This window comes from Corvus cornix, chromosome Z (genome assembly GCF_000738735.6).
Source record: "Corvus cornix cornix isolate S_Up_H32 chromosome Z, ASM73873v5, whole genome shotgun sequence".
Taxonomy (NCBI): Eukaryota; Metazoa; Chordata; class Aves; order Passeriformes; family Corvidae; genus Corvus; species Corvus cornix.
In genome coordinates, this window is record NC_046357.1 from 2,623,880 (window position 1) to 2,637,669 (window position 13,790).

At 41.0% G+C, this 13,790-nt stretch overlaps 1 protein-coding gene across 4 annotated transcripts in view; it reads right to left on the bottom strand.

Annotated features, from left to right (window-relative positions):
* Positions 1–6,198, bottom strand: part of MAST4 (microtubule associated serine/threonine kinase family member 4) — a 286,598-nt gene extending 280,400 nt beyond the window's left edge. For all 4 annotated transcript variants that reach the window (XM_039566713.1, XM_039566712.1, XM_039566711.1 and 1 more), the window contains exon 1: positions 5,959–6,198. In XM_039566713.1, the coding sequence (XP_039422647.1) occupies positions 5,959–6,183 (225 nt within the window). In that variant the 5' untranslated portion in view covers positions 6,184–6,198. The remainder of the gene's footprint in view (positions 1–5,958) is intronic.
* Positions 6,199–13,790: the final 7,592 nt, after the last annotated feature.

Below are 13,790 nucleotides of genomic sequence, written 5' to 3' on the forward strand. Positions count from 1 at the left end.
TGGACTTAGGCTGTACACCTTCTACAGAGCTGCAGCTTTTCAAAAAAGATGTTTCTTCACATTTGGTTTCACAGTTGGACATACAGACACTAAGGGATACTGAAGATTAGCTTCAGGACTATGTCCACCAGTCTGAAAAATCTAAAGGGTGCAAAAGGGCCTCTCAACCATTTCTGCAAACGATTCAGAATTTGAAGACTGTAATTATCAGTTCCTTACCCATCTCTTTCCAGAAGAATTTTAAGCATCTAAATAGTTCTGGCGCAAAAAATCAGATATGCAACTCAATGTATGATCCTGCTTCTTCACTTCTCACTTATTCCAAGTGAGAAGAACGATAGATGCTTTGGTTATAGGCTTATTTATACCCACCAGATTCTTGAAAAGTAATTCCAGAGAACTGCAAACATTACTACGGTACAGATAGTCTCAAACCTCAAGTAGCAGCACATGGCTGTTATAGCCTTTAACTATGTGTCTCTCCATGTCCCAGAGGATTTCTGAGGTAAGAAGGGAGCGTAGCAGTATGCACCTTTAAAGGCCTATGCTGCACAGAAAAGGTCTAAAGTAGTAGAAAACATACATTTTCCCATACTAAAAGCAAATCCATAGTCTTTTACATGACTCTTGAGACAGCCCAAGTCACTTAAATTGTCAAATATTTCACTTTATAGGTAACTTACCACAAACATATCTAAAATACCAAAAGCAGTGCTTTTAGTCTGGCTGACATGACACAGTAACAGTTTTGCAGCTGCTCTAGACAAGTGTTTTATTTAATCCGACTACAATCATTTTAACCCTGAGAAGAATACATTTTTGATGGCATTACTATTCTTTAGTATGAGCTACAGATTACACAGTTACACTATTCATCTTTACCTAGCTCTATCATTCAGGTGTGCTACAACAGGGAAGAACCCATGGCTGTTAGAGAAAATAAAGTTTAAAACAATTAGAAGAAAAATCTATGGTATCTCCCATGCAGTCTAAGAATGTCCCATGGTTACTTCTACAGCAGGACATGCAGGAAGGGAAAGAGGTAACAAAAACACTACTTCCAGCTAGGTCACAGTGACATTTTGCCAGAACTACAACCACCTCCATTACACATAGATGTACATGTAAACATTGCTGTTAATTCACACACTGCTTAATTTACCCCAAAGTATTTTAATTTCCACCCCTCTACCAAACTACACTACAGTTTTGTTGGGGTGAAGATCTGGCATACAATCTGTAATGCTGAAGGGACTGTACCTCCCCAGTGGGCATATGTTAAAGGACAAATGTGTGAAAGAGCAGTTTCTATAGCAATACATTCTTTACCACACCCCTCACCTTGCTATGAATATTTTAATGACAAAATCTTAGCTTCCTAGTAATTAATTCTCACCATACAGTCCTCGTGAAGCTGAAACAGATTGCAACATGAAGAGCAAGAAGGCAGATTCAGGAGAAGAGTTAACCACATCAGAAAAAGGTTTTGTACTCACTCTGTGCAGTGAGGTATCTTTTTTAATACACAATACACACTAACTGGACAGTAGGAGAAAATGTACAACAATCAACTTCAAAGTTTAGTGGACACTTTTCATGAGAAATCTTGTCATGTTGCTCATCATCTCAATTCTTATAAACTCAAATAGTCACTTCAGTGCCAAACATTGAATTTACAGAGCAAGAACTGGAATTATTTGAGAACAAAATACCATACTTCCCCCCCTGTTATATTTTGTGGGTGGTTTTGCTTAAGGAAGTATTTTTAAGCATCTAGAATAATGAAGAGAACTCACTATGGTAATTCAGAAGACACTGGTAGGTTCAGAAGCTTCTGAATCCATTTCAGACCAAGATATCTGTTATATGGCAAAGTATGATTCTCTGAAAGAATTCTGATCCTTCCTGGCTTGTTACTCTGCTTCGGTGAGAAATGTGTAGTTACTGTGACAAGGTTTGTAGAAAGGTGATGGAAAAGACAGACAACTCAAGACACACAATTTAACCTTCAGATCCTTGAGAATACTGGTGTAGGCAAGGAACCCATAGCTTGCCTTCATCCTCCTTTTAAGAAACAAGGTTAAACCAAGTGAGCTTTCACATCCCCTGTAAAACACTAAGATTTGAAAACCACCATCAAAAAAAGCATACCCCATGCTGAACTGAAAGACTGTAAAACATTTTGAATGATAGAAACTACTGCAGCCAATGACACTCGGCACCATTTGCCTCAATAAATTTCATAAAACATGTTTCCTGTTCATAGCCACATTTTTGCCAAAAGGAAAACCAGTGTAGAGAAGACAAAAACACAGCAGAAAGGAAAATAGGAAAAATCCTGGGGTTTTTTGCATTTATCCCTGTTCCCATCATGCCAGTCCAGTATTGATTACACACAAACATTAGAAGCAGATAGATTACAACAGAAATCATACTGTTGCCCAGCCTCAACTCCTCTCTTGACAGTCTGGAAAACATTCTTTCTTGCAAAGAGAGTTCTGAAGAGAATATGGAATAAATGACAAAACTAAACAATCACACAGCATTAGAAATGCAGTGACCCATCATCTGTGTAACATTCTCCTTGAGGGCCCTTCACCATACAATTCCATCCTGTCTGTCAGCAGTTAGCCACTCACCTCAGAAGTGCATAGGCAAATAATCTGCTTGAATTCATTTGTGTTTATGTGCTTGCTATCCACAGCATTTCAATGCACAGATGTCCCAAAACAAAGCACTTCTCAGATGAAGTTACTGTTAAACCCTTATTTAATTCTCATGTGTCTAAGGTCTCAAAGTAAGACATCAAAAACACTTTGGAAACTGATGACTGTACTCTTATAAACTATTATTTGTTCTTGCTCACATGAAATGAGAAACTGCTTTTCTTCAGGTATTTTGTGGTTTGATTTTTTTTTTTTAAGGTGAAGTTTATGCAACTGTAGGATGAAGTAATGATAACAGGGAAGAAAAAAAAAATTGATGTAGCTTCTCTTCCCACCCCTTCCTTCCCTGTTTTCCTCCAGGAATTAACTCTTACAGATATCATACTCAGAAGAGGAGTTATCATGCTTCCAGTTCAACAGCCTAATTTCTGAACATTAAAGAAGCTGACCTACTCTAGATAACAGCATTAAGCTTCCTTCACTGAGGTGGGAGATGAATCACTCTTTTTGGTAGACTAGAAATGTTCATATCATTCTCCAGAAAAAGGCATAAAACTCATAATGGACCACAAACTGAAAATCAGCACGTAAAAAACAAGACTGCTTGAGAGACCTCTGTTCTACCAGATCTGGCACAGTATAAATCAGAGTATGACATCCTGGTTTTTGATATCACGCTCCAAGACAGATGTGACCAGCTGGAAAGAGTACACAGGACAACAATGAGAATGATCAGATGTCTGGAAACACATTCTATAAGGGAAGATGAAAGCCACTGGGGCTGTTTAAGCTAAAGAAATCCAGGAGGAGACAAGGTCCAAGGTGTCAAGTATATCTTATACAATGTCACAGAAGAAGAAAGAGTTCTACTGAAATACCACATGAAATAGTAATGTGTATGGGAAAATCTACATGTTTTCTAACGTTTATTTAGTTTGGAAACATTTTATATGCCATGGCTTTGAAGAATTTACTGGCAGCTAAAGTAGAAATAGAGGTAGCAGGACAATCTGTTTCACTGCTGTCTGAAGGATACCGAACAGCTGTGACAACAGATTCAATTCTGCTATGTTGGCAACAGGAACAAGGACAGGACAAGAGGAGAACTGAAAACTGCAAGCACAGGATCAAGCACTTGGGATCCATACAACTAAAAGAACTCAGTAACAGAACATCGCACAGAACATCAACATTTTCATTATTTGACAGTAATTAAATAGGCTATCAGTGTGAAAACAGTATCTTCAAGCACTTCTCTCAATGGGATACCTTCAGCAGGTAGCACATAAAGAAAGCCTGAAATCATCTGTATGTATATCTTGGACCTCAGCCTTGCTTTTCTCCACTGTCCTTAAAGATTTCCATGTGAAGAGATGCTTTCTCAGTTTTAAATTAACATTCATTTACCTCTGCACTCTAATGCACTGCGGTGTCCTTGCACAAAAAAAAGTTATTATAAAGGTGGATTTGCCAGGTGGTTCTGCAGGCAGGCAGAAACTCAGCTGCAAGCACTGACGACACCAAAATGGAAGGATGGGCAAATCAGAGCACAAAAACCAGGCAAAAAAAAGAATCTAGCAGAGGGGACTAGAGGGGACAGAATAAGGCTGTATATTCTAAGCAAATTGTCCCACAACACTATATGAGTTTCTGCTGCTATCTGCTAGCACTACTAATTGAAGGTGAGGTATCAGATTGCCCAGACAAAATTCCATAAATGCAATGTTGAGTTATTTTTGGGCTTACCTTCTCTATACTGTCAACTCAAACGATGCCTGTAATTTATCTCCAAAGTATACACAGAAATAACGAGCCTTTACCAGAAGTTCACTGGTCTGCCAGCAGTTAGCAGTGAGTTCAGCTAACTGAACAGACAGACCTTGTATATTCCTACACGGTATTATGCAGGCTTACCAACTGAGCACTAAACCATCTAGACACCACATAATTGTGGTAAGCACAGCCCCAAGCCCACACGTACCATTCCTGCCAAGAAGCAGGATATATTAATCACCTAACAGTGCACTCCATACTAACAGCAGCTACGGAGCTCCTACTCACTTCAGTGAAAAAAGCAAGTTCACATCTATATATATATTAAAAAAAAAAAAGTGGATATATCCACATTCATTCTATTTCTATTATAAATGCATTTCACTGCAAATACATTCCACTCTTTGGGGGCTCATGCCGCTAAAAGAAGCATGGAACCTGGGCTGAGTTTGAGTATTTAAGAAGAAAAAAGGGGGAGGATACAGAAAGGTATATTTAGTTCCAATTCATCATGCTGCCCTACAGTTGTATCAATTTAACAGGAGGCATCGAGGAAAGAGGGGAAAAACAGGAGCTACATAAACAGCCATTACTGCAGAGGGAAACATTCCTGACAACCACAGCTTAACTAGCTGAAAATAACTTCAACCAGCTTAACAGATATTCCTCTAGAAATGCAAGATTTCTCAAAAAACCTTTGTACATCCAGCCACATAAAGGCACAGAATAAAGAAACACCACTTAAGAGCAAATTAAAAAGTTGACCACAATGAAAGACGTAAGTTAAGGCACACAAGAGATGATGCACCGAAGCAAAGTAAAGCAGCAGTCAGACAGAACAATGCACTTGGTTGGGGTCATGGCTTGAAACAGATTTAGGGAGTATGAATCGTGCAACAAGATATAAATAAAATAATTATTAAAATCCGTCAAGACCCAAAAGGGTCGTTTTACTGTAACATTGTGGGGGGGAGCTGTTTTGTCTTAAGAGTGACGTTAAGAAGGTATTGTAGCCAGATCAGGAGGAGAGAAAAGGGAACAACACGCGTATCCGCGTATCACACTATGGATCTATCACCCACAGAGCTCCTCCATGATCCACAGCCTGTCATGAGCTCTCACAAGAGGATTACTGTAGTGTAGGGGCTTGCCCATTACTTCCTTCTGACACTGAAGAGTTTGCTTTGGAGCAACGCTATCCAAAGGTGACACGCTCGGGAAAAAAAATAAAAAACAAACAAGCTTTCCTAAAACAAAATATCCCCTCTCCATACAAAAATCCCAACTCTCAATTATCGGCAGCCAAAGGGCTAGAGCCGGCAGAGCAGAAACAGAAAGGGCTTAGCCGGCGAGACTGACGCGAAAGAGGCTGTCCCCAGGTGGGCACGAAGCCGCTCCCCGCCGCGCGGTCACCTCCGCCCCGCAGCCCGGGACGGTCGCGCTGCGCGGGGCTCCCTCCCGGCGCGGCCCCGGAGCACAGGGGAGGAGAAGCAACCGCCGCCGCCCCGGCCCCGCGTACCTCCTCATCCCGTTCCTCCAGCGAGGCGTCGTCCTCTGCCCGCCCGCCGGGGACTGCCCGCTCCGCCACAGCCGTCGCCCCGCCGGGGGCCGTCGCCGCCCCGCCGCCGCCGGGCTCTCCCTCCTCGGAGAGAGTTTCCGAGCCGGAGGAGGAGCCGGAGCAAGACGAGCCGACGTGGCCGGCGCCCCGCGCCCGCTCCGAAGCCGCCGAAACTTTCTCCGCCATGGCCGGGGGGCTCAGAGCCGCGCCGCCCGCATGCCCCGCCGCCGGCAGCCGCGCTCCCCCCGCCCCGCAGATCGCAGCGCGGGCGCAGCCGCTGCGCTCCCGGGCCGGGCCGGGCCAGGCACCGCGCTCCGGGCGGCAGGCGGTGTCTGCGGGCGGGCGGGGCGGGCCGGGCCGGGCCGGGCGGAGCCACTGGCGTGGGGGCGGGCCCGGCGCGGCGGAGCGCGGCGGGAGGGTGGCAGGTAGCGGGGTTGGGTCTGCCCGGTGAGGGGAGCGGCCCCTCGCCGCGGAAGGAGGCAGGTGGTAGGGGGAAAAGCCGGCGTCCCGCGGCTGGCGGCACCCTGACAGCCCGGTCCCGCCGCCCGGTGCAGGGAGGGCAGCGGGGTCTGCCAGAGCCCGAGACCTGCCGGGATCGGTTCGGCGTGGGCACAGAGAGCCATGCTCCGCTCCGCTCCCGGGCGATGTCACGGGTTTAAGAGCAGCTATTTTACATTATATTAGGGTTTTCTACGCCCCTCACTTCCTCTCAAACGCAGCTACCAGCAGTTCATGGCAACAATTTTGCCGTCTTCGTACGATTTACAGAAGGCTACGGACCCCTAGTTATGATCTTGCAGCAAACAGAAGTCCCTTCGAATGTTTGACTTTGAAACGGGCATCGACATTAGGATTTGTGACCAAGCTTTCAGTCATTGAAACCAAAGCAGATCACAGAAGTTAGGCACCTGAAAGCTTTTGCAAATCTTCCTGCACAACTCCTTCACCTTTCAGGACCTAAATGGCTTTTAAAACCAGTTATCCTGTCAATTTTTAAAATACTATTTAAATACTATTTTGAAAAAATTCTCTTTTTTTTTCTGTCCTGAGGACATAGGTCCTCATCTAATGTGCTAATACTATATATACATATATAATAATATATACCAGAGCCTTATTTGCTTATGCCCGGACCCCACATTAAACCGATTGTGAATCAAAACAGACTAAGAGCTTTTGTAATGAAGACAGTCCCACAGCATCACTGCAGAGTAGCTATCTTCTCCATTTCACAGAAAGAGAAATGTGAGCACACACCAGTTATTGATGTGCTCTAATTAACATAGTGCATAGTTGATGAAAATAGGAACCAGAATGCAAGTCTCCACTTTTTCAGATTTCTAATTTGAAAATCCAGTACTCCCAGATGGTAACTGAAAAAAAAATATTATTGTTATTGTTGTTATTATTATTATTATTACTACTACTACTACTTCTACTACAATCATATGGGTTATCAGATTACTAGTGGAACAATGATAAAAAATTCTCCAAATCTCAGTCCTTCTCTGGTTAGAGTGAGCTTTTAATGCTGGTTATTAGGTTGTAATGATGCCGACAGCTCTCTGTGGTTTCTTATCAGTATTTAGATCAGACCTTTAAAAGTTAATTTATTGTGGAAGAGGATTATAAGAGTCACTAGGGACAGAATTTGACCCAGAAATTTGCCTATACCAACATTTAATGATAAGAAAATATGAGATATACACACAAAGACAAAAACTGATTTTGGTTTCATGAATTACACACATACACTAATCCAAACCTAACTCTAATAATTTTAATTAACCAGTGAAAAGAGTTCCTTCTTAGTACTCCAGGTTCTGCACATAAGTTGTTATATCTCCAAATCATGGACTTATTCATAATTCTTGAATCCTTGATTTTAAAGCTAAACCTTTTTCTGTCAGAATTTGCCTCTGGGTTAGTGTCATTCTCATAGCAGAACAACTTGCTTAATTTCCTACCTATTCTTCACAATGTATAAGAAAATTGCCAGGTGGTGAAAAGCAAAACTGCAGGTCTCTGTCACTTCTTTCTCTTGCTGCCAGAGATGAGACTGGAAAAAATAGAGCTTAGCCAAAGCACTTCTACGCTTCAGTTATTACCAGCTGCCAGAACAGCCCCTGTAATCTGGGGGCAGCAAGGAATACATTAGAATAGTCACTGAACTGCTCTAATTTATGCCATAAATTGAAATATAAGAAGGCACTCAAAATTTATTATATCACCCCAGAGTTACAGAAGACAAGTGACAGTATTGTTCTGCTCTGGCCTATAGACTACGCCAGATCTTGTGCTCTGCTAACATTATCTTACACAAACAGAAGAGGGATGCTATGTTGCCTATAGTAGCTAAAATGGAGCTAAAGCTAAAAACAGCAAAGATAGAAGCTTACATCATTTTCCATCCTGGGAAAAGCACTGTTCCTTGCACTTCACCATCACAAATCAGTGAAGTACTTTGTGGCAAAACACTGAATATCTGGCATGACTTGAGAAGCTCATTTTGAAAACATTTGCTGAGAAGATGTCCATATTTAATAAGCTTTGAGCACCTCCTGTCAGGCACTGGATTCATTTGGTGGAGAGTATTGACAGAAGAGTGTTGAGTGGTCTGGTGTCAGCTATTACAGGTGGCTGGTTCAGTTTTGGATACATTCACCCATTTACACCCATTTCTTCCACCAGTACCTTTACAAGCAGCCATCCCCTGGTCTGCTCAATACTCCCTTTCTGTCCTTCCCCCAGTACACACAGCAGCTGCCCACTCCGTGTGGTTACAGCTGTTCAAGATGTTCACTACTCAGTGCTCTCATGTCAGTTAACTGAAAACGAAATACAGGAAAATAAATAAAATGTATCTCAAAACTCCCTGATTTTATACCCGTTTGTTACTGCGTGGGAAATTCTTACACTCAATGTGGTCTTGAAGGACTGAAAGAATGATGGGCTAACAGATTTATTGACTAGTTTTTCACAAGACATCAAGGTATAGGGGAAACACTGGAAGAAAGCATGAAGAGGTATAGAAAAAAAATTGTCAGCAAATAATAGCTGTACATGAGACAGCATGAAAAGACAAATAAGAAGATAATGATTTGCTTTGAAATTGGCCCTTCAAGGTAAAGATCAGGATCTTTACCAAGAAATTATAGTGGGGAATCTAAGGAGCAGATACATTGTAAAAATGACAGGCAAAAAAAGTAAACATTGCAGCAGTGTATTGAATAAATCAGAGAAGTCAGAGAGAAAGACTGTGAAGCTCATGAGAAAATTTTAAAAGGTGGGACAATGATTTCAGCAGGGCAAATATCTGTCCCATGTTACAGCTTTAATGAGTCAAATACAAAAAGTAGAGCTTTATAGCAGCTACTGCATCAATTCCATGACATCAGTTGCCTTCAAATCATTGCCTTTTTGAACCAGGCAATGTTCCATTAAATACTTTCTTATACTGCTTAGAATATTCTTCTTCCTCTTTGATTCTGAATATTTAGGCAAAAGTCTACCCCTGGTAAGGAATAGTTTTCAAAATACAATGACAGTGGGGTTAGCACCTGAGAAAATCCCTAGGCAAGACTGACTGATCTGGCAAATGCAAGGTTCACCAAATAAGACAGTTACACTATCAGCTTCCCTTTCTGCATAGTAAATGTGCATTAAACCTGACCTGGAAGAACCACTTCTTTGGATGAATAAGTCTCCATGCTTACTCAGTTCTTGCCTTCCCTGTTGAGACTGCCAACAGCATTGCCAATTAGTGCCAATCCTGAATGCAGATTGTAATATGAATAGGGCTTTCAATATTTAATTCTAGACTTTTGCACTGGTGGTGTATAAATGTTTCATTAGTGCCTTCCTTCCTTTCTGCCATTTTTTTCCTGAAAAAGAAGCAAAACTGTCTCCCTGAAGTACTACCAGAAAATGGGCAAACAGGAACTTATACTTTTAAGTACTACGCCCAGCTCTAGCAGTAAACTCTGGAATCAGAGTTCTTTTTCTTGGGAATCCCGATTTATTGAAAATGCATGTTACAGGGTCATAAAGATGACACTCAGCTTTTATGTGATGTGTTTTATCGCTCACTCTCAAGCAATATCCAAGATCAGGAATTCAAAAGCTTTCATTGGTGGGGTTCAACTCACTGGAGTTAGTGGCAGGAATACTCACCACCGCCAACAGCAGTGGTAGGCTGGAAGAGAATAAAAACATGCATAAGGACAACTCTCATCTCTGGACTAGTGCAGGTACCGGCATAGTTCGTAGATCCCTTCTTTTTATCTCTGAAAGTCTTCTTAGACCTTAAGATACTTCGGAGTAAGCAGAACCCACTTTGTACCTCTCTAAGAGAATAAATTCTCTCTCTTATCATTAAAAAGCTTTTTTAACAACAAATGTGAGGCATGATTTACTTTCCATACCACTTGCAGAGCATGAAACAAGGGCATTTGAACATGCTGATTAGATTCAGATCATCTCAAAAGCATTAACAAGCTAGTCATGCTACATTTTAAATCCTAGCAACAATAGGCATATGATGAACAGAAATGTTGCATTCAAATCTGTGGAACATGTAATAAAACTGAGAAAAAGAAAACATTTCATCTATTAATTGATTATGTTACTAGATGTAAAAAGTCTTTGACAGGGGAGTAAACACAACTAGTGTAGGCCTCTACTTGCTGCAGGTGCCTTTATCAAAGACCAAGTTGTGCCACCATCTTGACAGCTAGAGATGGTGTGATCTAGACGAGTGGTGTAATTGCTGAAGACACTTTTCCCAGATTACTGGCACTTCAGGACCTGCATAAGCACTGCATGAATCACTGTCATGAGACCTGCAGAAAATCACACTTAGATGAAACCACTGGCAAATGTTTACACTCTGGCATTTACATTTCTGATATGTTTAGTATAAAAAAATAAATAAATAAATGCTGCTCAACACAACATATATCACTGAGCATTGGGAGGCTATACAGGAACGCGGGGAAACACAGTGTTGAGATCCCCTTGTCAGGTCTCCCTCAAGGCTTTGCTTTGAAGTTATACCACTATGACTAAATATCAGAAGCTCGCCCTCAGTTTCAGGCAGATACAGGGTGGTCGTGAGTCTGTGTGCTGGAAGGGACAAATAGAAGTTAAACTATTTTAATCTGACTTCAGATACAGAAGTGTACTGCCAGCACATTGTGTGGCGTTTCTGCACACCTCTGCTGGCAGAGGTACTCAGTTTTTTGATGGATAACCCTTGGGCAAGGAGCCTTCCATAATTTCTCCCTCACCTTCACTACATCTGTATATCAGATACATAGTGACACGCCAGCAGCAGGGAAGAGCTGTAAGAACATGGCACCCTGTAACCAGCTAGCATACAACAGGAAGGTTACTCATTCTACGATCTCTTTCCCCAAATTCTGCTCTATTCAAGGACAATGCTGTGACTCTCACAAAATTATGGGAAAACTGTAGCTTTCATATTTTAACAAAGGTTATCACTCTTGCTTCAAAGTGTTGTAACTAGAGAAGCAGAAAGATGCTAATTTCCCGCTTTACCATGGCAGTATCCTAGTGCTAGTCATGAGTGTTATGAAGACCAGTCTCATAAAGAACAGATAGGCAGGAAGAGATGGTCTGGATTCAGAATGGGAACTGGAGATAACCAAAACTCCAGCTGTAGGTACAGTAGGGAGAAGGGAGGAGCTCTAAGACCTGCACTGTTATGTTGCCAGCCTCATGGTCTCAGAGGCATAGACAGGTATGGACTGCTAAATATAATCTAAACTGTATCTTCATCCTGTGGTGTGTTCTGACCATTATTTTTAGCACTCCCAAACTATGTTTTAATCTTTAGCTCAACAGGTGCAAACCTAATTCACACCTGCATCTTCAGAAATTATGCACTTTCCATATTCCATATGGTAGTGGACTTCCCTGAACGAGTTTAGATGCCCTCAAGTCTACACAGTATCCCTTCCTTAAATGTTAAGGCTGTGGTTGACAGTGTCATTATGGACTGCAAAGTTTGTGGAAAGAAATCCTTCTCAGCAAGTGTTGTTCAGAACCTCTTTGAAAAACAACATGAAAATGGAAAGTGAATATGAGATCCAGTGATTGTCCTGAATTGTCAAACTCTCCAAAGCTCCATGGCAACAACTGAGGTAACAGCAGGTTTGAGGCAGCCCACGAGGTTTCTGTAAGCTCTGCCTGCCCTCATCCCAGGCCTCACAGTTCCTAAATAGAGCAGGCACAGTGTTTGAGGAAAAGCTGTGATTTTCTCTGAGAAATCAGCTATTGTGTGGGAGCACTAAAAATGGTGCCACAGTATTTATATGGTATTGTTTGTGCAGACATTCTTATTCACAGAATGAGCAAAAACTAAGCCCTCATTGTACACGTAAATAGGATTAATATTCAGAATTTTGCTCTTTTCTGATCTCTCTCCCATTAAAATAGAATAGTCTCCCAAACTCAAAATGTCATGACTCTTAAGATAGGTAGACATCACATGCTTATAAAGATGGAAACAATTTTTAGCATAAATACCTCATGTATAAAGTAAAATATTCAAAAGCCAATTTTTACTTGCTCTGTCTACCAGAAAAAAAAAAAAAAAAAAAGGATTGTGGGGGTTTTTTTCAAAGTATTGCTTTACCTTTTTTTTTTAACTTGCAAGATTTTAATAGCAAAAATTACCTCTTTTGCAGCCTAACTCCTATTTTTGAAATAAAATATTATGACACAGGGCTTTATTCTTTATTCTCTTATTTGTACTTTTTCATTGACTATATATGTGTCCCACCATGCATCAAAACTGCTTTCTGTGTTTCCACGGGGAGTCTGAAGAGGGAGGAAATTTACTTTTAACAATCATCCTCACTGTGATGTAAGAGCTACATGAGTGGAAGGCCTGCTAAAGGTGACTGAATTTTCTGTTTACTTTGTCTCTACTAGAAGCTTGTTCCTGTCAAGAGAGATGCGTAGCCTTCAGATCTTACATATTTTTGCCTAGGCTTTATGTATGGCATGAGATAAGGGGCAGTACAAACTCAGTAGACTCTACATCAAAATTTGGCCTTTATTTCATCTGTAGCCCGGTAGACTAATTACACCAACAGTATCATTCTATGTCCATTGGTATACTTTGCTAAAATATTACATCAAGCATATGTTTTTCAACTTTTATTCTATGTTCTATTTGTTTGATAAGCAATTTCATCCTAGGACAGTTAGGTCTAAAAATAAATATTTTGCAGTAGTGTTTTGGAGCTGAAGTTGACAAATCCATATTCTTAGATTTATTTACTGCCAAAATTTGAGTGCTATTTATGCCAGTAACTTTAAAATAAAAACTCCACTGACAGTGATGTAGGAAACTCTCAACTTATCCAAAGCTTGCATGTTTAAAATTCAAACATATCTTATGTTCCAGATTAGAAGTAGTGGTCAACACTTTAAAAAGTAAATGCCTGAAGTCAGTTTCCTAAACATGTACAAAGGATCCTTAAAAGTCACTTGAAAATCTGAAAAAAGGTTAATTTTATGTAAGAAGCTAATTTGAGGCTGCTGGCTGTGAAAATAATAGACATTGTTGCTCAGCTGGCCTTGGCTTCCTCTCCAAGGGGATTCTTCTAGATTCTGCAAACCCACACAGACTGCCATATGTATTAAGGAAACAACTTTTCTCTCAGGTAAAAATAAATAAGTCTTTCAAAATGTGGAAAAAAATTATAATGATGATGATAGTAATAATAATAATAAATATATTTTGAAAATTATAAGGTCTGTTT